Raw genomic sequence first — 23,335 nt, 5'->3', positions numbered from 1 at the left:
TACCTCGCCCAGGCGGCCTCACCTGCTATGCTGAACAGGGGCCTTGTGGAGGGATGGGAAGATTGGAAGGGATAGGGAAGGAAGCGGCCGTGGCCTTAAGTTAGGTACCATCCCGGCATTCGCCAGGAGGAGAAGTGGGAAACCACGGAAAACCACTTCCAGGATGGCAGAGCCGGGAATCGAACCCGGGCCTCCGGGGGTGGCAGCTAATCACGCTAACCACTACACCACAGAGGCGGACACTAAAATTATTACCTAGTATTAGCATTAGAAAAATGGGAGAATGTATTGAAGTCTTTGGTTAAACAGGAAATAATTTTGATGTGCAAGTGAGATTAAGAAGCAGCATTCCAAAAGTTTACAATCTTGGAAAATCGGATGTAACGGAGTTTTTTTGATGGATTTATAATTCATAAGCGAACAGCAAGGATTGTCTAGTATCGAAGAAGGATTCATTTAAAACGTCAACTGCACGAAATAATGCTATTTCGCTAGAAGCAATGGTCCTGGTTGCTTTAAGATATGATGCAGCAGGCATTTTTCTTATTAACAACGGGGACCACAGACCTTAAACTGCAGTCTCTTTATAATATTATATACTGTAAAATACTGTTGTCCGCCTCTGTGGTGTAGTGGTTAGCGTGATTAGCTGCCACCCCCGGAGGTCCGGGTTCGATTCCCGGCTCTGCCACGAAAATTTGAAAAGTGGTACGAGGGCTGGAACGGGGTCCACTCAGCTTCGGGAGGTCAACTGAGTAGAGGTGAGTTCGATTCCCACCTCAGCCATCCTCGAAGTGGTTTTCTGTGGTTTCCCATTTCTCCTCCAGGCGAATGCCGGGATGGTACCTAACTTAAGGCCACGGCCGCTTCCTTCCCTCTTCCTTGTCTATCCCTTCCAATCTTCCCATCCCTCCACAAGGCCCCTGGGCGAGGTACTGGTCATTCTCTCCAGTTGTATCCCCCGACCAAGAGTCTGAAGCTCCAGGACACTGCCCTTGAGGCGGTAGAGGTGGGATCCCACGCTGAGTCCGAGGGAAAAGCCGAACCTGGAGGGTAAACAGATAATGATGAATACTGTAATGTGAAGCATGCGCTCTTTAGGCGGTGCCTGGTAGCTGTGGTCGTTAAAGCGTTAGGTGAGCATCGTCAGAATCCGTGACCAGACGGTTCGAATCCAGTTTGTCGAAAATATTTTTACCATCAGAATGTTGGTAGGAGAGGCGGTATACAATTTCTAATCGCTAGATTATATATTTATAGGATCAGTAAAACAATAAAGTGTTTCATGCTCGCTAGTAAACTTGTAATAGAATAAATTATAGTTAAGAATGTTTCATCGTAACTATTGCCAGCATACCAGCAATAGAAATATTAATGCTATAGGGAGAAGAGTATTATGCATACAGTACGACATATCGCGAACTTGGTTATATTATAAACGAATATGGAATCAAGTAATACATCTCCAAATAATACATCCTCAGTGGTCTGTCTGCTGGATCCAAGGTTTGTGAGATTGAACCCGGCCGAGGGCGATGGATTTTAATAAGAGATAGATCCCAAGCATGCTTGGAATTTGTTTACTTGAAATTCACATAAATGTTGATTTTCTGAGGAAAGGAATACCGTAGGCCTATTGCTGAAAGACCAGGATTTTAATATTTCAACGTTCCCGTGTGTTCCGTAAGACAATACAGACATCAAAAGACACGCATTAGGCCCACGGTACTTGTTTATGGTAAATGACAGAGAAAAATAAGAAATAAAAGTGCGTTCCAAGAAATTGTAGACAGCAATAGGTAAAATTATATGACACAATACTTCGCACAAATGTAAACAATTTATTTATCAGTAAAGCTAATATCCCACCGAATTTGTTCTTTATTCACTACGTACGATAGCATTAATTCGCCACAAACAGCTGATATTACAAAAATGTCGGTCATTGAATTACTTGGCTCTGATTGGCCAATTCCAATCGACCATGCCTTCGACTATTCTTTCAGTGCAGCCAACGTTAGCGCCAACGACAGCTCGCCCGTTTAAACTAAACGAGTGTCAGAAATTGGTGGAGAAAATGAACGTAAGTTTAAACTAGGTACTAGAGTTAAACGGGTTTAATTTATACCAGGTTTAACTCGATTTGGAGAAACTGGCTCTAAATCATTAAATTTCAAACCTATCCGCAGTGCTCATATGGAGTGAGGCATATGACGCTGTTGATGGTGATTCGTCCGTCGGATGGGGACGTTAATCCTTGAGCAGACCCCTTGGTGCTATTCGACAGGAGTAAGCTACATGCCGGCACCGGGTTTCACCCTCTCCCTACTATCATATATCACGTCATTCATTTCATCTCTCATTAACTCCTCTGATGAGGTTGACGTCAGGAAGGGCATCCGTTCATAAAAACCCGCCACGACAGATTCATCTCACCTCATATCCGACCCCGTAGGAAAACAGGACAAGGGTTGGACAAACAACAAACTGATACTAGCCACAGTACTGATGATCGAAACGAATGTTGAGTGTCTACTGTACGATGATAACAGCTACCAGTTTCACTGCCTGCTTGCCGATTTGTTCCGGTTCATTCTTCTAGGTCACCAGAGATCTTTTACATGTGAACGTCGTACGACATGCAATGCAAAGTGAACATTAATTCTACTACCTCAGCTGGATTTAAACCCGCGACCCTAGGACCTACGTACTTGTAAGAATCCGGAATCAGCCACGAGAGGGTATGAACGGCTGGCGTTGTGTGCGCTACTTACATGCTCCAGTCATGACTTATTCAGAGTTCCTGAACATGCAGACTTGGAATCAATGGCCCCGTCGCTTAGCAACGTAATAGCGTGCCCTAGCGTGGGTTGTGGCGGCCGCTTTACCTGGCCGGCCACTGCCAACATTAGCGGGCAAAAACTGAGTACCGCATTGCTGTAGTCAGGTGAAGTGGTTATTCAGCTGCCTGCGCGCCAATTTCAATATTTCCTTTCTTTTTTCTTTCTTTCTTTATTTCTCTCTAACCCGTACTGCAGAGTAAACCGGATCTCCAATTAATTGTGTCACAAGAGATCGTTTAACATTGCGGCGTGTTTAGATCGAAAGTCCTTATTTACGCCTTCTAAAAATCTGATTACGTTTGGCAAGTTTGGGATCTGGAGGCCGCCACTCGACCAGTTGGTGAATTGTGTGTTCTGATCTGTCCATTCCGCAGCCAGCTCCACAGTTCACCTCGATAATTGCCGAACAATGGCCTTGTCATTAATGAAGTGGCAAATGTAGTCCCTGGTCCTATCTCTCCTCTGAAGTGGTTAATCTATTTCCTTGTCCCATCTCTCCTCTGAAGTGGTTAATGTAGTCCCTGGTCCTATCTCTCCTGTGAAGTGGTTAATCTATTTCCTAGTCCTATCTCTCCTGTGAAGTGGTTAATCTGTTTCCTAGTCCCATCTCTCCTCTGAAGTGGTTAATCTATTTCCTAGTCCTATCTCTCCTCTGAAGTGGTTAATCTATTTCCTAGTCCTATCTCTCCTGTGAAGTGGTTAATCTATTTCCTAGTCCTATCTCTCCTGTGAAGTGGTTAATCTATTTCCTAGTCCCATATCTCCTCTGAAGTGGTTAATCTATTTCCTAGTCCCATCTCTCCTCTGAAGTGGTTAATCTATTTCCTAGTCCTATCTCTCCTCTGAAGTGGTTAATGTAGTCCCTGGTCCTATCTCTCCTGCGAAGTGGTTAATCTATTTCCTAGTCCTATCTCTCCTGTGAAGTGGTTAATCTATTTCCTAGTCCCATCTCTCCTGTGAAGTGGTTAATGTAGTCCCTGGTCCTATCTCTCCTGTGAAGTGGTTAATCTATTTCCTAGTCCTATCTCTCCTGTGAAGTGGTTAATCTATTTCCTAGTCCTATCTCTCCTGTGAAGTAGTTAATCTATATCCTAGTCCTATCTCTCCTGTGAAGTGGTTAATCTATTTCCTAGTCCTATCTCTCCTGTGAAGTGGTTAATCTAGTTCCTAGTACCCATCTCTCCTGTGAAGTGGTTAATCTATTTCCTAGTCCTCTCTCCTCTGAAGTGGTTAATGTAGTTCCTGGTCCCATCTCTCCTGTGAAGTGGTTAATCTATTTCCTAGTCCTATCTCTCCTGTGAAGTGGTTAATCTATTTCCTAGTCCTATCTCTCCTGTGAAGTGGTTAATCTATTTCCTAGTCCTATCTCTCCTGTGAAGTGGTTAATCTATTTCCTAGTTCCATATCTCCTGTGAAGTGAAGTTCCTAGTCCCATCTCTCCTGTGAAGTGGTTAATGTAGTTCCTAGTCCTATCTCTCCTGTGAAGTGGTTAATCTATTTCCTAGTTCCATCTCTCCTGTGAAGTGGTTAATGTAGTTCCTAGTCCCATCTCTCCTGTGAAGTGGTTAATGTAGTTCCTAGTCCTATCTCTCCTGTGAAGTGGTTAATGTAGTTCCTGGTCCCATCTCTCCTGTGAAGTGGTTAATGTAGTTCCTAGTCCCATCTCTCCTGTGAAGTGATTAATCTAGTTCCTGGTCCCATCTCTCCTGTGAAGTGGTTAATGTAGTTCCTAGTCCCATCTCTCCTGTGAAGTGGTTAATCTATTTCCTAGTCCCATCTCTCCTGTGAAGTGGTTAATGTAGTTCCTAGTCCCATCTCTCCTGTGAAGTGGTTAATCTATTTTCTAGTCCCATCTCTCCTGTGAAGTGGTTAATCTATTTCCTAGTTCCATGTCTCCTGTGAAGTGGTTAATCTATTTCCTAGTCCCATCTCTCCTGTGAAGTGGTTAATCTATTTCCTAGTCCCATCTCTCCTGTGAAGTGGTTAATGTAGTTCCTGGTCCCATCTCTCCTGTGAAGTGGTTAATGTAGTTCCTAGTCCCATCTCTCCTGTGAAGTGATTAATCTAGTTCCTGGTCCCATCTCTCCTGTGAAGTGGTTAATCTAGTTCCTGGTCCCATCTCTCCTGTGAAGTGGTTAATGTAGTTCCTAGTCCTATCTCTCCTGTGAAGTGGTTAATCTAGTTCCTAGTCCCATCTCTCCTGTGAAGTGTTAAATGTACTCGCTGGTCCCATCTCTCCTGTGAAGTGTTGAATGTACTCGCTGGTCCCATCTCTCGTGTGAAGTGTTAAATGTACTCGCTGGTCCCATCTCTCCTGTGAAGTGTTGAATGTACTCTCTCGTGTGAAGTGGTAAATGTGGGTGTTCTGTTACAGCCCCCGCTGTCCATTCCGCACCCAGCTGCTGCGCTCACCTCCATCCATGCCTCGCTGCCGCATTTTTTGCCGTCCCCGGCGCTCGCCTCGCCCGTCGGGTCGTCGTCTTCGCAGCCTGGCATGGGGATGAGCAATGCGCCGTGCTCTACACTGTTCGTAGCCAACCTGGGCCAGTTCGTGTCTGAACACGAGCTCAAGGAGATCTTCAGCAGGTGAGTGACTCATACCGTACCCTCCATACCCCCGTGCTACCCCGAGAGCGCTCATCATGTTTCTTTCTCTCCGGTTGTAGACATCCACGGCGAACTCCGACATTCTGACCTATACAGTAAGTGTTGCCATCGTTAGCAGTAGTACTGCACTCACTGTGTTCATGTTGGTTGCACAGTTGTGCACAGTCTGTGTGTAGCCACTTTTGACGTCCACTCCCCTGTCAGCTCCGCAACTAAACAATGAGGTGGAGCATGAGAAAAACATGACAATAATTTGGTGGCTATTCTCCATTTGAAAAATGCCACAATTAAGTTCAAAAGTACACTTGTGTATGATTCCGAATTATTTAACGGCACGGAACGTTGTTGACAATGTGCCTGAAGTCTGTTTATTCAATTTAATGTATAACAAAAATATAGCAACAACGAGGCGCGACTCTATTGTAAATAAGGTCCCTACTGATAACGACAGTGACCGGGCGAATTGGCCGTGCGGTTAGGGGCGTACAGCTGTGAACTTGGATCAGGGAGATAGTGAGTTCGAACACCACTGTCGGCAGCCCTGAAGATGGTTTTCCGTGGTTTCCCATTTTCACACCAGGTAAAATGTTGGGGTGTACCTTATTTAAGGCCACGGCCGCTTCATCCCACTCCTAGGCCTTTCCTAACCCATCGTCGCCATAAGACCTATCTGTGCCGGTGCGACGTAAAACAAATTGTAAGAAAAAACAAAACGTCTGTTTACGAATTTATTTTCAGGTGGAGAGCTTGCTATGTTGTGCAGATGATGAAGAGATAGAAGATTTAATAGAAAATGTGAATCTAATTGTGACGAGAGGCTGAAATGCAGTGGTGGGCCAAAAAGGAGAAGGCAGGGTAGCAGGAGAATTTGGAATGGGACAAAGGAATGAAAGAGGAATTCGGCTCGTTGAATTCTGCAGCGATCATAATTTGGTCCTTGGTAATATTTGGTTCAAACAGCACAAACGACCGTGTGGAGACACTGGAAGGTGACATTATGATTCATTTGTAACTGTTAGGATGTTTAGTCTGCCCAAAGTAAGAACAACTTTATAAACCACGTGAAAGACAAAACATATGATAAGAGCTGGAAAAGAAACAACTCATAAACTTTCGGCTGTAATTCTGTTATATTCAGGTGGTTTATTCATGAATTCGTTTCGTCAGACTGAGTTGAAACCGGAAAGAGATGGCTTCAGACGATATTGAACAGCCAGGAGCACAACTTGGTCTGAAGTTGAAGGAGAAACATGTTGCACAAGAACTAAATGAAGAAACAGGAACAGTAGCTTCATGTCTTTCAGCGGTCACTCTGCACAAGATCTGGAGAAATTGCTGAGCGTTATGGGGAACAGTCTTCAAGAAAGGGTGCAAAAATAATTCCACAAACAAAAGTTAGATAAAATAACAGCCATGTAGTTATCATCTGACATATGTTTCGCTAATTGCTTCGCGTGACAACACGTCATCCGTTACAACTTCCACTGTTCATTTAAAGAGTGAACGCATAACTACGACCACCGAGATGTTGTGGACCTTCGGTGACAGCTTCCAGAAACAACTGAACCTCTCTACGCGTCAGGTGAACTGTATTTTGATAACAAATAAAATGAAATCTCATGAATTGTTAAATACCAGGAACATCCAATTCCACGTTCTTAATGTATTTTTTCCCGAGTGATTATAGATCCTCAAAGGGGCTCTATGAAGTCTTGTCCCAATGTCAAGTAAGAATCAATGAATAACTCAGGGAATACTAGACCTCATTGACGAATGGCGAAAGCACAAAAGTACAAAACTGAAGAGGACGGAAAAGATTACAGGCGATTAAAGAATGAAGTGCAGGACAGCTGCGAAAGAGAAGTGTGTGATGAAAGGTAGATGCTGCATATAGGAAAATCAAAGAAATCTTTAGAGAAAGGAAAACTAGATGTGTGAATATTAAGAGCTCAGAAGGAAAGCCACTTCTAGGGAGAGAAGACAACTACCGGTATTGTATCATGAAGAAAAAGTAGATGATAAGGTTCCACAAGCCTGTGAGTTATTTGGAAAGGCAAGAAATTTGTTTACTCCTATAACCTAAAACCATAAATCGTAGCTTTTACCACAGTCTAGTAACACAGTCGCGAAGCTCTGATGATATTTTTCATCCGAGGTGACTACAGCGTTCCAAGCGGCGAGGTGCTGTACGTTCACTACAGCTGTACTGATTAAAATGCAGTCAACATATTGCGTGTGGTGCTATAAATTGCTCCAATAACTGGAAGAGTTCACCGGAATTGTCTTTCTTCAAATTTCCTAAGCATTCAGAAAGGTAAGTTTTATGGGCCTAGAAAATTGTCGGCACGTAAAAGCTCCCGTGCGACAAAATTACGGCACCTCGAATCTCAGAAAACCGTATGTTGTTAGTGAGACGTAATACAAATAACATTGTTATTATTTTGCATACGGTATTATGAAGACAATCACCATAGCCAGTTAGTTTGCTACTGTGATGGCATAGGCCTAACAATACCCCCTCGTCGGCAACTCTTGAATATCTCCATTATTACAGCTCGTACGCTAAAAAGGTGTCAGATATAAATGAATGAATGAAAATTATATTTCCTATAATCATTGTTATGTGCTAATAGCCGGGATGAGTAGCAGCTCAGATTGTAGACAAACAGATTGGTCGGTCCGTCACTTGCTTTCTTGGCTTACGCTGCCTTAACCGTCGACGATAGATTCCAAGAGTAAACGTACGAATGTAGAGCGTAGAAACCTCTACAAAAAAAAAAAAAAGTCCGCGATGGTATATACCTATTTCCAACCGGTTGCCCTCTAGAAGCAATTTTATGCTGTAGTCCGCGGTAAAAAACATAACTCCTTAAAATTAAATAAATATTTCGATATTATCCTCGAACTACTCATTGAAATAAATTGTTTGATCTCCTCCACTATTTTATAACGATTACAATCACCTTGTCAGGACATTATTTGTATGAATGGTCATCGCCCTCTACTATGACTGCGCGAATACGCCTTCCCAATACAGCGATACGGGCCTAGTTCCCATTTCTACCACCAAGCGCTGCTTCGCTGGCATTGAATCACGATTGCTCATTACACCACACGTTAAGTGTTTTGTATATTTCTGTTCATATATATAGCCAATCACTCAATAAACACATTTGAATCACACGTTACACCGTAATAAAGAAACTCAGTGATGAACGTACCCCTCCGCAGCGGAAAAGCTGTAAAATTAATGTTAAAAATTAAATGGCGTATGACCTCCCGAGAGGCCTGGTAGAGGTCTTTTTCTAGTAGACGGCCTATTAGGCGACCTGCATGTCTGTGAAGATGAGGGCCCTACCTAGGATGATTTCTAATGTTGAATACGCCACACACACCCAGCCCCCGCGCCATTGGAATTAAGTAATTCAGGTTAAATCACCGACCCGGCCGGGAATCGAACCCAGAACCCTCTGAACCGAAGGCCAGTACGCTGACCATTCAGCCAACGAGTCGGGCAAAATAATGTTAATGGTAGGTAGTAAATACTGTGGAAAATAAATATATTCACACACTTTTCTGTTTAAGTGTCTCACGTTCAAATCTTTCAAAGATCTCTGTTATTTATGTGGCTATGTTATTTAAGAATTCAGGAATAGCACACTCACAAATAACTTCACTCAATAACTATGAATGTCCGATTTCAGAACAACTGAAGTGAGGAAAATCACGCAACACAGGCACTAAATAGTCACTCATAGGCGCAACACAGTTTTTATGCGCACAATACAAAGTCATGAATAACTTTAAAAATTCACTGTGGTAAATCAGATGGGTACTGCAGCCTGCTCTTTCAATATCTTCTATAAATCAAGTCATTAGCACATTGAACACGGCTGAAATGTTGCTACGTTTGTGCTACTGACACGTATGTCAAAATCATTTTTGTCGGTAACTTATATTTTACAACTATCTGTATACGAAATGAAAACCTACAACTGTTTTCCAGTCATTGACCGGGTCAGAGATGTAATGATAGAAACATATATAGGCTGTTATTACAGTGGGGTCACCACTCCCAAGGTGATTTACTAATGAGTGATAAATGCTATGAAATGATAATGGAGAGTGTTGCTGGAATGGAAGATGACAGGGAAAACCGGAGTACCCGGAGAAAAACCTGTCCCGCCTCCACTTTGTCCAGCACAAATCTCACATGGAGTGACCGGGATTTGAACCACGGTATCCAGCGGTGAGAGGCCGACGTGCTGCCATCTGAGCCACGGAGGCTCGTGTATCGGTATACGAATGGTCTTTTAAATATTATAGGGCTGTTATTACTTCAGTCGCGAAAATACCCTTCGGGCGCAGCACATTCATTTTCAACCCTCAAGCACACGCGCCAAATTTTAGGATGCAGACACACGTGTGGGGGTGCTTTCCACCCCACATATCATTGTATTGTAAAATATGAATTACTATATTATTTGGAGATTTTATGATAGATTATATAAGAATGACTCTTTCTGCGGGGATCCAGCCAGAAAGATATAAGAGCGGGGAGAGCACAGGAGAGTTATTTGTACATTTCACTAGGAAATAAAATGACCTGGGGTGGATTCCACCCCATACGCGTGTGTTTGAGGGTTAAACTTAGACGGCTCGACGTTTTTGCATGTAAGAAAAATGGACCAGTTTCACAGTTTCATTTGATTGTATCTGATACAGTTTCTTGATAAAATCACCATTTATATCCTGGGAACCATCAAACATAGATTTTTTGAGTAAAGAATGTCTTACTTTTCAGAATGTGCCATTTGTCGAAAGCAAAAAGAGACATTTCACTATCAGCAGGATGACAGATCTTCGGTTTGATGTGTTTTGAAGAAGACATTCTTCTTATCCTGCTAACATTAGTCTTATGATTATAACTCACAATGCGCAACGCAAAAAATCCGCAAGCTTCGACTTCCTTTATTGTTTTGAGTGTTAAATTATGTAGGTCTGTACCTAAGAGCCTCTTAAAGAAGAAAAATTCTGCTGTAACCTTTATTTTGTAGTCACAGCAGAAATTATAGAACAGAAAAGGTTGTTGTGTAGGGTCATTCGATTTCTACTTTCGCTTTCATGACAGCCATCTTGAATAGTTTTTATTTGCTCAAAATAGAATGAAGCATCTCTCCGCTGAAAGAAGGTGTCGAGTTTCTTGTCTTGTCTGCTGTTCGATGGACTAGCAACAATCACCATCTCTCTGCTGCATTTAGGCGCTGACTTTCTGCTAAGAAGCGCTCCTTTACTAAGACTGTTATTCCAGTCTCGCAGTTCATATCTCCTCCGTAGCATGAATGTATGGATTTATTCGGTGTGCAAACATACCGTTTCGATGACCTTGAATTGAAATTTGGAGAGAAATTCTTTCTTGAAATAACATTTAGCCATTTATGACGTTGTTGGTCGTTGAGAGGAAATTCATGAAACGAAATCCCACTTGCTGATCTGCTTTCCATCTTACATTAAGGGACACAGCAGTAAACAATATTATGTACATAAACATTATAACGGTTCACAACCAAGGAAACAAGCCAAATAAAATAAACGCAGGCTCAAATTACACCAGCACTCTTAGCAATGATCACTGAGCGTGTCTCATCAAGCAGACTAATGCCAGCTTCTCAGTGCTCCAAGCACCTGAACTGGTAACTACACCGTGTTCGCTCGTTTATATGTGTGACTGGGCGAATGAGAAGGCGCATTAGCGCAGTCATACTAGAGGGCGATAGAATGGTTCAGAATAGTATGAATGGGTAAGACTGTAGTGGTAGTACGTTCCCTATTGTCTGCTAGCTAGTTGCCCCTACCTCGCCACTAGAGGTGCTAGTGTCGCTCCACCTATCAAATGGATGAACCTTCCTCTTATTAGAGCTTCGTGACTGGGTTACTAGACTGTGGCTTTTACTTTACCATCCGCATCCACAGGATGACCTACGATCAGCTAAAGCATACTATGAAGAGAGCTGTATTTAACACACAAACCTGGAATACACTTACTGAGAATCATACACTTTGGTGCCACACTGTTTCTACATCAGTTAGGTACCGTACTGTGCTTGAAGAGGAACTACGTTGACATAAAGAGGCTGAATGATAAGCACGGAAGCTTCCCCTTCATCAACAGCTCGTCAGAGGCATCGACTTCAGGGTCGGATTTCTGGAGGTTTGTTGTCAGTCGTCAGCCTCGCCCATCACAGCATGCATGAGGCTAATTTGTTCTTCTACCGCACAAAATGCTGTGATTAATCCTTCCACCGTCCAAGATAGCCTAATATAATATATTTACTCCTGGTATCATCGAGTGTAAGATTTTCGTTTCTTGCAGAAGCATATAGGCTAATCGGTTTTGGTTCTGTTCTCAAGGAACTATTTCCATAGCTCCTTAGGAGGAATGGAAGCTTACGCCTGCGCTGGGCCTCGAAGTGAAAAGTGAGGATGCTCGATGTAGGGCCGTGTCGGCTTTGTCCTCGCCACCAACGAGCGACAAGCAACATTCTGTTCCTACCCGAGACTACTTGAAAACAAAACTCAGAAGAAAAAAGACTGTGTCAGTCTCACTGAATAAAATACCAATTAATATTAGAAAACACGACAATATATTTCTCACAGTCTTCATACAGCATTTGTATTTCTTATTCCTGCTTGTGGTATTTGTTACAGACAGTGGTACTCTAATTATTATTGTCCACTTGCAACCATTTTTTTCTTCCAGATTTTGTTGTTTTTGTAGTCTCGGAAAGGAACAGGACTGCAAGTAATCAACTTCATTTTCCATATCAAAATTTAATCACTAAGTTTTACAATATTTAAAATTCTTCCACCGTTTTGATATTTTTTTCTGCCTTTGGCAAAAAACTTTTATTTGTCAACAGTACATGTTTCGTTCCTTATTTAGGAACATCCTCAGCTGTTATTGTAGCTTAGGTGAATTGCTAAGATTTAAAATACATTAATTTGCAGGTACGGTACATTGATTCATTTAAAAACTACTGAAATTACCAATTAAATTAAAAACAATGTAGGGTTAGTGTGTTAATAATGTGAGAGCGGATGATTACATAGTTGGTCAGCTTAAAACTATGTCTATTCATTTGAATAGTTGTTAAAAATTTCATTTTGTTACATTAAAAAAGTCTGTTTGCGGTTAAAAGTTTTAAAAATATTTGACTTCGTAACACTGTTCAAATGATTGAATTTTTTATCTTCTGTTCCTTCCAGGTAAGTTGTTATATATTATGAGTTTGCTTATGGTGCCTTTGATTGAGTCTAATGTGGAACTTTGAAGCTGATTGCTGAACAATATTTGTGAAGGGAGCTTCGTTTCAATTTCTTGCTACCAAAGCAACACAGTTTTTATGCGCAAATTGTTGTGCTTTCAATACAAAGTCATGAATAACTTTAAAAATTCACTGTGGTAAATCAGATGGGTACTGCAGCCTGCTCTTTCAATCTCTTCTATAAATCAAGTCATTAGCACATTGAACACGGCTGAAATGTTGCTACGTTTGTGCTACTGACACGTATGTCAAAATCATTTTTGTCGGTAACTTATATTTTACAACTATCTGTATACGAAATGAAAACCTACAACTGTTTTCCAGTCATTGACCGGGTCAATGCTACCAAAGCAAGAAATTGAAACGAAGCTCCCTTCACAAATATTGTTCAGCAATCAGCTTCAAAGTTCCACATTAGACTCAATCAAAGGCACCATAAGGCAAACTCATAATATATAACAACTTACCTGGAAGGAACAGAAGATAAAAAATTCAATCATTTGAACAGTGTTACGAAGTCAAATATTTTTTTAAACTTTTAACCGCAAACAGACTTTTTTAATGTAACAAAATGAAATTTTTAACAACTATTCAAATGAATAGACATAGTTTTTAAGCTGACCAACTATGTAATCATCCGCTCTCACATTATTAACACACTAACCCTACATTGTTTTTAATTTAATTGGTAATTTCAGTAGTTTTTAAATGAATCAATGTACTGTACCTGCAAATTAATGTATTTTAAATCTTAGCAATTCACTTAAGCTACAATAACAGCTGAGGATGTTCCTAAATAAGGAACGAAACATGTACTGTTGACAAATAAAAAAATTTTGCCAAAGGCAAATAAAGTATCAAAACGGTGGAAGAATTTTAAATATTGTAAAACTTAGTGAAGGAACAGGATGTCGCTTATTGCCCGCTGAGCTTTGCAGCAACCATCAAACTAGAATTAAATACCACTCTGGACCAAAACCGTTTCAATTCTTCTTGTCTTCACTTTGTCTGAACGAGTTGAGTCTGTCTGGGCGGCATGCTCGTTTCCTAAGTAGCAGTATGGAGAGACGCATGCTTGTGATTTACACCCACCAAAATGAAACGCCTTACTACAAATATGAATGCTGTATAGTCGCAGCGATTAAAAAGATGCAACCAGTTCTGCTGTCGCAGAATAGGAAAGAACAATCATTTATTATTATTATTATTATTATTATTATTATTATTATTATTATTATTATTATTATTATTATTATTATTATTTATTAGTCGTATACTGAGGTTGTACAGTCTTGTCTTTTTGTACCGGTACGTAAGGTTTCGTCCAATCAAAATTATTGTTATTCATTTGATAATATTGAACAGAGATCTCATTAGGGCCATTTAGGAGCTTGTCAAAATACTGTCCCATTGTATCCGTGATATCTTTTATATTGCGAACTATATTCCCATATGCTGTTTCCAGAGCTGTAATTGCTTCTTTATCTGATCTTTTACTTTTTACTATTCCATATATCATTTTCATATTCCCTTTACTGTCTACTTCCAGTTTAGTTCTAAATTCTTTCCAACTTTTCTCTTTTTCTTCCCGTACAATTCTCTTGACTTCCAACTTGCTGTATCTATATTCCTTTGCCATCTCTTCCAATTTATTGTTGTCTATTCAGTCGCTGTTGATTCTTCTGTCAGACTTAGCCACATCAAGAACTTTTTTGGCTTTATTCCTTTTCATTATGGCTTCTTTCACTTTATCATTCCACCAAGATGTTCTTTTCTCTCTAACTCTTCTGCTTGTTCTTCCACATATTTTATCTGCACTACCAACCAGACTTACCTTAAAATTATTCCATTCTTCATTACCTTTCTTTGTGTCTGTTATTGGTATTTTAGCTCTGATTTCCTCTTGAAACTGCTGTTTGACTTCCAGATCTTTCATTTTCCAGTCTTTAATTTGTGGTTTTTTTCTTCTTGTTTACTTTGGTTTGGTGACTCTTAGGTCTGCAATGAGGTATCACTTTTACATCACGCACCTTTTTTCCACTTGACCTATCTGTGATGATAAGGGCTATCACTGATCTATACTGACCATCCCAGCTGTATCTCATTGTCTTGTGGCTATGTCATTTCTGAAACCACGAGTTCTTCACCAGAAGTTGGTTTCGTGTACATAGATGAAGCAGAAGTTCACCCTCCTCATTTCTATTACCAAATCCATATGGACCAATAACTCCTTCATAACCTGACCTACCTGGGCATTAAAATCCCCAATTATCATTATGTTCTCTTCATCAATGATGTCCTCTAGTTTTTCTAGGAAGCTTGCTTTTTGGTCATCGCTACAACCCTGCTGCGGAGCATAAACTTGGATCACAGCTTTTAGTCATATTTTAGCTATGATTAATCTCTCATTTGAAACAATAATACTTTAAAGAACTTCAAGCGGTGTGTATTTAATTTTCTATGAAAAACAAAATACTTAAGGTAGCTGAATAGCACAATTGAAATGATGATCTTCTGCCTTTAACAGAAGTTATTGGGCAGTATTGTTTATGAAGGTGACTCCCGCGAGCCCCATGGTCATCTCTGTGGCCCATTTCTGTTATTGTTCAGACTGTTCACGGTCTCACCTGAGAATTAATTCATGTTGTTCAGGTATTTCTATAGCCGCTTGGCTTATCCCTTTCAAGGTTCCAGAACACAGCCGCAAAACTTATTATCAAACAAAGTTGTGTAGGTTTTTTAAGGGGAATGCTTGTGTACAACTGATATTTCCATGAAATATAACGATAGTGGGAGACAGTAGCCTACATGAGTCCTGCCGTGTGTTGGCAATACACAAGTGTAAAGAATGAGAGTTTTCCACCTAATCAATACTTTATTATATGAAGTGTTTAAAATATTTCAATCACATTAAAACACAGTACCGGTTTCGACCTGTTAATTAGGTCATCGTCAGTGCTGATGAACTGCTTATTCAATAATGATTGTACAATGTAAAACATTACTTAGACTAAACACGAATGCCACATATTCTAATAAAATATAAAAATATGGCATTCATGTTTAGTCAAAGTAATGTTTGACATTGTAGAATCGTTATTGAATAAGCAGCTTCATCAGCAGCTGATGATGACCTAATTAACAGGTCGAAACCGGTACTGTGTTTTAATGTGATTGAAATATTTTAGACACTTTATTTAAGAAAGTATTCATTAGGTGGAAAACTCTCATTTTTTATACTTATGTGCTCAAACTATCAATACGGACAATGAAGCTGATAGGTTATAGTATGTGTTGGGAATGTTGGCAGCTTAGAAAGAACTTGTTAGTAGTTTAAGAGTTTTCACCTCTGGATTGCTTATGTTGAACGTTTGAAGCTAAGAAGTACTGTGTTAACTTGCTGCAGATGTCCATGAATAAGTAAACACTCATCTCCTCACCATTACAAGCACTACAGTATCACTTCTATAAATGTAATTTTGAAAAATATTTAAAATTCTTGAAATAACTTATTATTCATCTTTATTTCAGCAACTGTTCAAATAAAGCCTTTTAAAAGTATTTGATGGAGAGACATGCTTATTTCTAAAATGAACTCTGACTGATAACCTTTAGAAGTGTCATTTTCTCTACGATGACAAAGTATATCAAAATTGGAAATTGATAAATAAACGAGTCATACAGAGAGTGTGAAAATAGATGATCACTTCTCACTCCTCGGTCCCACTCACTGAGGGGCATCAGTCTCGATGTGGGGCAAGAAACCATGAGATAAGACAGGAAAAGTGAAGATCAATAGGCTCCTTCTGTGTTTTCCCTGTCTTCCTAATCATCTTTGTCTTGTATCTCTTCCATTTTCTTGTGTTTATCTCGCCACACTGAGACTGAAGTGTTGATGCCTAGCTGGGATACAGAGACGAATTTGTACTGGGAGTGGTGAGGGGTGAGAAGATGTGACCTGCCATTGTCTTCATCCTGTAATCTCTTCATCCCCGCTGCTCTGCACACAGAAGTTGACCAACCCAACAACACTTCGCACTGTACTTACTTTCGCACGAGTAATAGCGCTCAGAGATTACCGTGTGGGGAGGAATGTGAACTTTGTGTTGTCCAGGAGAAATGAAACTGTTTTGTTTTAAGAGTGAGGTTTAAGATTGTCCGAGAGATGGAGGGAAACAACGACCAGTTGCTTGTCTTCATCTGAACTCGCTGGCTCATACAGTGTGGGTTTAAAAAAATGAAGACCGCCACTGGAGTCAAGGTTTGTGTGTTGCTGGGGCCCACTCTTGCATGCATTGGTGTTGATATTTTTTTCACCCACACTGTATCAAATCCTGTAGCAGTAGAAATGCAGCATGTTGTAATGATAGTGCAACCCAAACATCTGAAAGCACATCTCAGTGGGGCCTGCTATTCTGCTTGTGAACCTGCTTCCAACTAACAAGGAAACACTCGCACTCCCTTCCCCTGAGCTTGTATCGTACACTGTCCTGTGGAGGGAAGACATCATGAACTTAAGTTAATATTGCATTGTACGCTTACTATCGCAGGTCGTGTTCAGTCTCCGTGGCTCAATCACTCCATGTGAGAGCTTTTTCTCTGGGTACTCCAGTTTTCCCTGTCATCTTTCATTCCAGCAACACTTTCCAATATCATTTCATTCCATCTGTCAGTCATTAATCATTGCCCCAGAGGCATGCAACAGGTTGGATTCGTTCCTTCCATTCTTGACCTGATCGAATGACTGGAAACAGGCTGTGGATTTCACTACATGCTGAGGAGAACAAACAGAACTAAAACTGCCAACCGGACACTAGTGGGATCTGACCCCCCACTTCCTTTTTTTTTTTGTATTTATGTACCTAAAAAGTACCTGCACTTTTAAATCAAATGCCATGTATCAAAGGTATGAATTGCAGGATGATCTGTTCAGTGATTCTGAAGAGAAACACAGCAGTGTGTTCCTAAACACGTGGAACACAAAAAGTCCCTATGAGTTACAGACTTTGTACAGGAAGTACCTGGCACATCCCATGTAAAATGACAGAAGTGCTCTAAATGTCCCACATGCACCTGAAAACCTGACTGATCATTAGACACATACAAACACTCCACGCATTGCAACCTTGTTCGACCCACAGTGTCCATAACTGCATGTCCGACTCTGATTCCAGCTGATAACTAAAACAGGAGATTGACCCTAGGGACAAGTTTTGTGTTGTTTTGGGGTGTAGTGTCCATCCCCCCAGATTACTTCCCATATGTTTGGGAAAACCCTGTGTATACAGAGACCAAGACTATATTTATTATTTAGACTTCAATTATAAACAATACACAAGTGCATTTTAATAAAATAGGTTTGTACAATGTGTTCTCAACACTCATTTAATGTTTTATGTCAAGTGATTTATGAACATTTATTTTAAAATAGAACGAGCACTACTGTTGCTTACTCATGAATTAATCTTAAATAAAAATTAATGTTACAACCATTCAGTACTGTAAACACTTTTTGCCTTGCTTTGAGGACTTCTTGTATTTGTATTCTTTTGATCAACACCATAAAGAGATATATTATAACACTTTACATACTAAATGAAAACCATTAAATTTACAGTAAATTTACTACTCAAATTAAAAATAAAAATTGAAATTAAAATTAAGAAACTGAAGGACGATATCATGGCATATTCTTTAGTTTCAGAGTCTAAAATTGCAAATATTTTTTACATATTGCATATATTATACAGAATTACTTCATGTGGTTTTGTCGAAAATGATAAATCGGTTGAATGTACAGTAATATATTCTTGATTAGAATTTGTTATGTGAATTAAGGCAATTAGTGTATTTGTAAGTTTCACTGATGCAATTTCAACAAATCTCTTCAGAAAATTGAAGTTTTGAATCAACATTAATCTAAAACTGAAGTCTGATTTAAATATTATAATTATAAATTAATAATTGGTGATGGGTGTAAGGCACCAAAATTCAAAAATAGTTTATGGTAATTCTAGTGCCACAACTGATCAACTCTGATATGGAATTAAGTCGTTATTATAAAATATAAATGAATTCTGCGGTGGAGTTTGCAACTGTTGTGTTCGAAAAATGAAGTTTTGATTCCACTTAATGTCACGAGCATGCAATATTGAAACATCAGTTACGAACAGATGCTGCGTGTATTATCAAGAAACAGAATACACGAAGTGTGGAGGTAAAGTTCGATGATACGTTTTGATGTATTTATTTAGCTAATGGCTTCTAGTGCCGGGAGTACCCGAGGACATATTTGGCTCATCTGGTGCATGACGCCCATGGCATGATAATGAAATGTGGAGAGGGTGAAACCCGGTGCTGGCACATTGCCTACTCCTGTGGAATGACACAAAGAGGTCTGTTCAAGTCTTACCGCCTCATCCAACAGCATTTGGAGGTATGTAATGTAGTATACCAGCAAATCTCCTACTCTGCCAGTCTGGGTCTCAAAGCGGCTAACCACAGTGTCAAACTTGGTGCCACGGGGCAGGCTACATTTTATTTTTATTTATGACTGAGTTATGCCAGTATATAAGTTGTTTTAACATAGGGTTGATCAAAAGCTATGCACTGAAGAAGCCATTAAACAGGTATGCTTAAAAATAAGAAATAAGTATTAAATACTGGGGAGTTGGCCATGCAGTTAGGGGTGCGCAGCTGTGAGCTTGCATCCAGGAGATAGCGGGTTCGAGCCCCACTGTCGGCAGCCCTGAAGACGGTTTTCCATGGCTTCCCATTTTCCCACCAGAGAAATGCTCGGACTGTACCTTAATTAAGGACACGGCTGCTTCCTTCCCAGTCCTAAGCCTTTCCCATCCCATCGTCGCAATAAGACCTATGGTACGACGTAGAAATACACGATTATTATTTATTTCATTTATTTACCCTCGAGTGTTGGTTTTTCCCCAGGCTGTGCGAGTGTCCTGGAGCATGAGGCGGCCACACCTGCTGTGCTGAATACGGGATAGGCAAGGAAGAGGGAAGGAAGTGGCCATTTGTCTGGAGAAGACAAAGACTCAGGCTGTGTCTTCGTACCACTTTTCAAATTACATGGCAGAGCCAAAAATTGAATCACACTAACCACTACCCCACAGAGGCAGACTCAATCATGTCATTATATATGTTACTGTAGTTGTTCATTCACCCAAGTTTCACGGAAGTCTTTCTGGTTTAGCCCAATCAGTTGCCTTGGAACTCAGAAAAGAAGACAGAAACTGGACGCAGTGGAGCATGTTTATTGCAAATACCTCCCTTAAGATCAAAGCAGATTCTATTCCAATCATACTTCACCCCCATACTAACATATGGCCTAGAAACCTGCACAACAACCCAACAAGTGGGTAGCAAACTACAAGCCACAGAAATGAAGTTCCTACGTACTATGGTACAGAAGACAAAAAGGGACAGGGTAAGGAATGAAAGAATAAGGCAGGAAGCTGGTGTGTACCCATCCCTGAATGAAAAAGTGACAAGGGCCCGTTTGAAATGGTTTGGCCATGTCAAACAATTGGACGATGGAAGGACAGCAAAACAATGGCTACACACAGTCGTGGCCGGAAAACGACCGGTAGGAAGACCTAGGAAGAGATGGCTGGACCAAGTGAAAGAGGACATAGGAACAAGAGGAGTCAGCTGGGATGTCGTCTTGAGAGAAGAGTGGTACATGGACAGACAGAAGTGGAGAGTGCTCGTAAATCACACCTGGGCAACTGGAGTGGAAAACTGATGATGATGATGATGATGATGACTTGTTCACTTTGTGTACCAAAGATGAAGAGAACAGTTACTCCTCTGAAATGTGACCAGTAATTACCAGGAAATGATGCTTTTCATTATTCATGGTAACTTTTCTACAGATATAAATATCAGAATCCATTTTTCTCTTCCATTTAATGAGGGCCATCAATGCTAACTTTGCCACTGCTAAAGTTAAAAATAAATAAATAAACAAATAAATAAATAAATAAATAAATAAATAAATAAATAAATAAATAAATTTCAACCATGTCAAGTATATATTCTTTGATGTTATTTTATTATTTTGATTTTAGAGGTTTGTCAGTACCAGTTTAAATATTTTGTTTAGCAAACCTAACAGCCAGTTTGTAAAATATAATCCTTTCTTATTGGTGTAACCAAAAATGTAATTTTTTGTTTTAAACTTATATGTTCCAAGCCATCTTAAATGTACACCTCTATTCACTACACTGGACTCATTCAGAGAACATTTGTTTGACCGAGCAAGTTGGCCGTGCAGTTAGGACCGCACAGCTGTGAGCTTGCATTTGGGAGACGGTGGTTTCAATCGCACTGGCGGCAGCCCTGAAGATGGTTTCCCAAGGTTTCCCTTTTTCAAACCAGGGAAATGCTCGGACTGTACCTTAATTAAGGGCACGGCCACTTCTTTCCCCCTTCATTCCTATCCCATCATCACCACAAGACCTAACTGTGTCAGTACAATAATATACTGTAAAATAAAGTAGCAGGATTCTTACACAGGGTGACTAATTTTTTGTGGATAGTTTTTATCATAATCATGAAGGATTTATATAAAAACGTCACCATGTCTCAACAGTTTCTGTCTTAAGAATGAGTTATCATTTTCACTATTACCAATCTACTTTCTGAAAGCGAGTTAGAATTGGTGGTGTCCATAGAAGTTGCCAGGTACTCTTCCAGCCTTTTATTTTTAAGAATCACTACCAGAAGGACACAGTTTTTTCTTTTTTCCTTCTGCCTCATAATGATCGATAGGTCAACAAAGCCCAACACGTTTACTATACAAACAAATTATCAACTGTAATAATAAATAATCGTATGGCCTCAGCTACCGTGTGCAGACATTTCGATTTGACGCCATCTGGCTGTCTGCTCGTCAATTTCGACGTTCCGTTTTACTCTAGGTCCGCTAGATGGCAGACAGAGTAAACCGGATCTCTCTTGGGCGTCTATGGCTGAGATTTCATTAATTTTGTCGGGTAAATACGAAATGTATCACCAGAGATCTTTTACATGCCGACATCGTACGACATGGAGTGCCGAATGGACTTTTTTCCGCCCTTCAAAAATCCGACTACCTCTGCCGGGTTTGAACCCGCTATCTTGGGATCCGGAGGCCGGCACTCTACCACGGATCCACAGAGGCAACTGTAATGACTAAGACTGAACACAAAACAATCCAACCACTGTCCCCAAGGCCATGGTACAAACAAACCCTCCCTGCCAACACCAAAAATTAAATGCAATTGTCCATAACAATGCAGAATCTAAGTAAATTTGATGTCATTGATTACATTTAGTTAACTGTTAAAACCCTAGCATCCCATTTAGTCTGCATAATTCATTAGAAGCAGCAATTATTTCTCTAAAGCATTACTCTTAACAGTTCTCAAAGAATAAAAATAAATGGGGAGAAGTATCCTGATATTCCTCCCCTCCCCCTCCCCCCTCCCCCCTCGGCTATGCCCATGAACCAAATTGTTCTTGAAGTTATTTGGATAAATTTGAAAATGCTAGAACGTAGTTTCTTGGTTTAGAATGTGGTGCTTGTGGTGCAGTGCATGCTCCCCTGCACTAGTCCTGCTTTCAGATGTTTTGGAGTCACTAACCCTTGCTCTCTGTCTCTGTCTAACTTGCACCTTGTTGTGTGTGTTTTCTTCTGTCGTGTTGCACAGTTTCCCTGGCTTCTGTCGACTTCGCATGCACGCCAAGGGTGGGTCCCCCGTGGCATTCATCGAATACCAGGATGTTCGCTTCGCTGCGCAGGCTATGGCCACCCTCCAGGGCTCCTTTCTGCTCTCCTCTGACCGCGGAGCCATTCGTATCGAGTACGCCAAAAGTAAAATGGCCGAGGTTGGTTAACTTTGTCATTTTTCAGGTTGATTTTTGAATAATTCTGTGGGAGGTAAGTAACTGTCTTTGTGGTGTACGCAGCTTATGATCCCCTACTAACAACAAGCTGCTGAGGTGGCGGCTGCTTCCCTTGCCTTTTACATGTAACATTCTTGGCTGACAAGACGCTTCTGAAGAAATGTAAGAGTAGAAAAAATGTACTGAAGTATCTACAGAGATTTTGTAATAACTATCAGTAGCGCAGAATTACAGAACACCTAAATGTTTGCCATTCTCCAGCGTAGAAATGTAAAACTATGACTCCATAAACAATCACTCGTTAATAATTTTATGCATAAGACATTATAATAGTTATTTCATCTTTGTAAACCTACAATTATCCCTTAACTGGTGTTGACCTAGAGATTTTCCAACCAAACACAGGATCTGCAGCTCATACAAGACAGTCGTGACTTCCTTGGAAGCAAAGCTTTTGTGTGTGTGGCCTGCTGCCTGCTAAAGGTGAATACTGGTCTTATTTCTTTTCTTTGTTTTTTAACATGTAAAGCAGTATGACTGAATTAAGTTTACAGTATCTAATACAATTGATTTGTTAATAGCAGCACCTTTGTGAAGCAATGTGTGTTACAACCTCCACACTCCACAAAATGCGGACAAATTATTTTTGAC

The 23,335-nt window shown here is 40.4% G+C and overlaps 1 protein-coding gene across 1 annotated transcript in view; it reads left to right on the top strand.

The window, feature by feature from the left end:
* Positions 1-23,335, top strand: part of cpo (couch potato) — a 572,642-nt gene that overhangs the window by 530,078 nt on the left and 19,229 nt on the right. Inside the window, exons 7-8 of the mRNA XM_067156211.2 lie at positions 5,218-5,429; positions 22,489-22,666. Coding sequence (XP_067012312.2) covers positions 5,218-5,429; positions 22,489-22,666 — 390 coding nt within the window. The remainder of the gene's footprint in view (positions 1-5,217; positions 5,430-22,488; positions 22,667-23,335) is intronic.

The sequence above is a fragment of the Anabrus simplex genome, chromosome 12 (assembly GCF_040414725.1).
Source record: "Anabrus simplex isolate iqAnaSimp1 chromosome 12, ASM4041472v1, whole genome shotgun sequence".
NCBI classification, from domain to species: Eukaryota; Metazoa; Arthropoda; class Insecta; order Orthoptera; family Tettigoniidae; genus Anabrus; species Anabrus simplex.
This window is presented reverse-complemented; position numbering and strand designations above follow the sequence as displayed.